The 3,086-nt window shown below is 36.2% G+C and overlaps 1 protein-coding gene across 1 annotated transcript; it reads left to right on the forward strand.

The window, feature by feature from the left end:
• Window positions 1-1,800: 1,800 nt before the first annotated feature.
• Window positions 1,801-2,714, forward strand: LOC309823540 (olfactory receptor 13C3-like; the record flags this gene model as incomplete). The annotated part of the gene is given in 3 exon segments (XM_082655902.1): window positions 1,801-2,095; window positions 2,098-2,252; window positions 2,256-2,714. Coding segments are annotated over 3 exon segments (909 nt in total).
• Window positions 2,715-3,086: the final 372 nt, after the last annotated feature.

Genomic DNA, 3,086 nt, shown 5'->3' on the forward strand with positions numbered 1-3,086 from the left:
TGAGATGTGCTTGCCACCACTCCACCACGGAAACTCTTGTCCAAATAGGATGTGCTGCCAATCCATTTACTCCTAACTTTTGCTCACCTTCTCACTTTTTGAATACTCCCCTTCTTTGCTTCCAAACTTGTCTAATTCTTTCCCTGCTTCCAGATCCAGCCCATTTCTGAAACTCTTCCTGAATTCTCCCTGGCGTGAGCTATTTCTCATAAACTTTTTCCTTATGGGAAAATCTGTAAATTTCTCTCAAGCTACATAATGTCATTATATTCATAATATATTTTATATATACTTTTCCTATATCCCTAACTGAATTGTGAGCTCTGTAGTGGGAGGCACTTTATTCTTTTATTTATCCTTACTGTGCTTGGAATATGACTGGGTTCAAGATAGGCTGTTAGTAATATTCAAAAGCTATTGTAGTAGTCTGGCACACATTTAACCTGCTTTAAAAAATGCTTCCAATAATATTTTTTCCTTAAGACTATTTAACTCTTTCAATAGTATTTTTTTCTTAAGAGTATATGAATATTGAATTTTCTCTAAAACACAAAAGGAATATGTTCTTGTCATTTTCCAGTTTGGTATGCCAATCCACATGATAAGGCAAAAGAAAATCCATTTGTATCAGAAATATCTGGATAATCTGCCAGCTCAGTGTAGACTGAAAACTTGCTACTCAAGTGCTTTCAAGACCTGTTGCATAAGTGTAACCCTGGGCTGTTACGAGAAATGAAGACTCTCAGGAGCTGCCCCCAAACCAAAACAGAATCTAAAGCTTTTCAAGATACCCAGGTGATTCATGTGTATATAAAAATTAGTGATGCTGTGAACTACACTTGATCTGAGCTTTGAGCTCTACTTCACTGTTTACTATGAGGTTAACCTTGGAAAATTTTCATGTTTTAATGTTTGAAAAAATGGGAGTAATATAAACAATGATTGTATTTTGTTAAGCATAAAGTAGTAGTACATATACACATGTGTATACCTATTTATATAAAATACTTAAACCTTCTTGCTGTTTTCTTAGATTGACTTAAGTGAGTAAATTATGAAGATATATGCTGAAGCCACAGAAAGAAAGTAAGTTAAGAGACTATGTAATACTCTCCAAAGACTGTGTGTGGCATTCATGTGGATCTGATCTATGCAATGGTCTTGTCATGGGAACAGTCACACAAGATACTAAGAGGAGCTGGAATGAGATCAACAACTATCTACATTTAAACAGATGTTAAATTTCAGTTTATGCTATTCAATTTATTATTATTAATGTCTATTAAAAAATTAAAGTGCCTAATATAAAGTATGCAGTGTCAGGCGTAGAAAGAAATATGCACCAAAAACATCAAAGTTGCTGTGAAGTTTTGACCATAATGAATTGCAGAGTCATATTTCCAGTCCTTGTTGAGTAGTCTCTTGCCATCTCCACTGCTTACTTTCTGAGGCAGATGAAGTCCGGCTTATAGTTGCTAATTAGTCAGGAGTTTTAGAAACCTCAACCAAGGAACAAGGCTTCAACAGCAAGAAAGGTTACTTCTGTATGTTTGTTTGATCATAGGTAGATCTTCACATATTGGCAATGGGCATAGGTGCTTCCATCCTTCCCAGTTTTATTGTATTCTAGTCCTACACATTGTTGAAGATAGCTGGATGTCAGAGTTTCAAGCCAACACTCCTTATAATTCATTCTTAAAAAATCAATTGTTCAGGTAATATGTAACATGTAACATTTGTTTCTTGGCAGTGAATATATTTTATATTAGATCTTCCTTTGAGATACTGAAAGTGGATGACATGGATAAAATTAACCAGACATTTGTGCTAGAATTTCTTCTTCTGGGTCTTTCTGGATACCCAAAGATTGAGATAGTTGACTTTGTTCTAATTCTAATTATGTATCTAGTGATTCTAATTGGCAACCGTGTTCTGATAATAGCAAGCATCTTTGATTCCCATCTTCACACCCCAATGTACTTCTTCCTGGGAAACCTCTCTTTTCTGGATGAGCTTAATCTCAAAAAAAGGAACATTTCCTTCTCTGGATGTGCAGTGCAAATGTTCTTAGGATTTGCAATGGTGTCAACAGAATGTTGCTTCTTGGCATGATGGCTTTTGACTGCTACGTGGCCGTCTGTAACCCTCTGAGATACCCCGTCATCATGAGCAAGGTGGTGTATGTACTGATGGCTTCTGTGTCATGGCTGTCCGGTGGAATCAACTCAGTTGTGCAAACATCTCTTGCCATGTGATTGCCTTTCTGTGAGAATAATGTTATCAATCATTTCCCATGTGAAATATTAGCTGTTCTCAAGCTTGCTTGTGCTGATATATCCCTCAGTATTATCACCATGACAATATCAGATATGGCATTTCTAATTCTTCCATTGCTGATCATTTTTTTCTCCTACATGTTCAGCCTCTACACCATCTTGAGAATGAACTCAGCCACAGGAAGATGCAAGGCTTTTTCCACCTGTTCAGCATATCTGACTGTGGTAATTATATTTTATGATACCCTCTTCTTTATGTATGCCAAACCCACGTCTCAAGAACTGCCTGGAGAAAACAAGTTGCAAACTTCTGACAAGCTCATTTCCCTGTTTTACGGTGTAGTGACACCTATGCTAAATCCTATGATCTATAGCTTGAGGAATAAGGATCTAAAAGCAGCTGTAAAATACTTGCTAAACCGAAAACCTATCCAATAAGTATTTCAGAAATGCAGATCTTTGTGTAATAGGCACAAAGATGGACTTATAGCTAAATCAGTAAGAAGCTTTGAGGAAACCATGGTTAAGCAGAGATATTTTTATTTTTCCATTCACTAACCTTACTCAGCTAGAATTACTGAGAACTGTAGTTTGCTATAAACTCAGCTTCCAGTGTTTTCAGATCTCACAAGTACAATGAATTTCATTAAAGTCTCATCCCAGGTGGTATCTGAAATGAGTGTTTCTGGTGTATTGTACAGAAATGTAGTAGAAAACAGTTACACATAACTTTGGAGATAGAGTGGCAAGAGTACAAAATCTTCAATTCCACAAACTACCTAAATGACATTGGATAGTCTATTCTTTGTA

The sequence above is a fragment of the Grampus griseus genome (genome assembly GCF_964374135.1).
Source record: "Grampus griseus genome assembly, chromosome: 6".
NCBI classification, from domain to species: domain Eukaryota; kingdom Metazoa; phylum Chordata; class Mammalia; order Artiodactyla; family Delphinidae; genus Grampus; species Grampus griseus.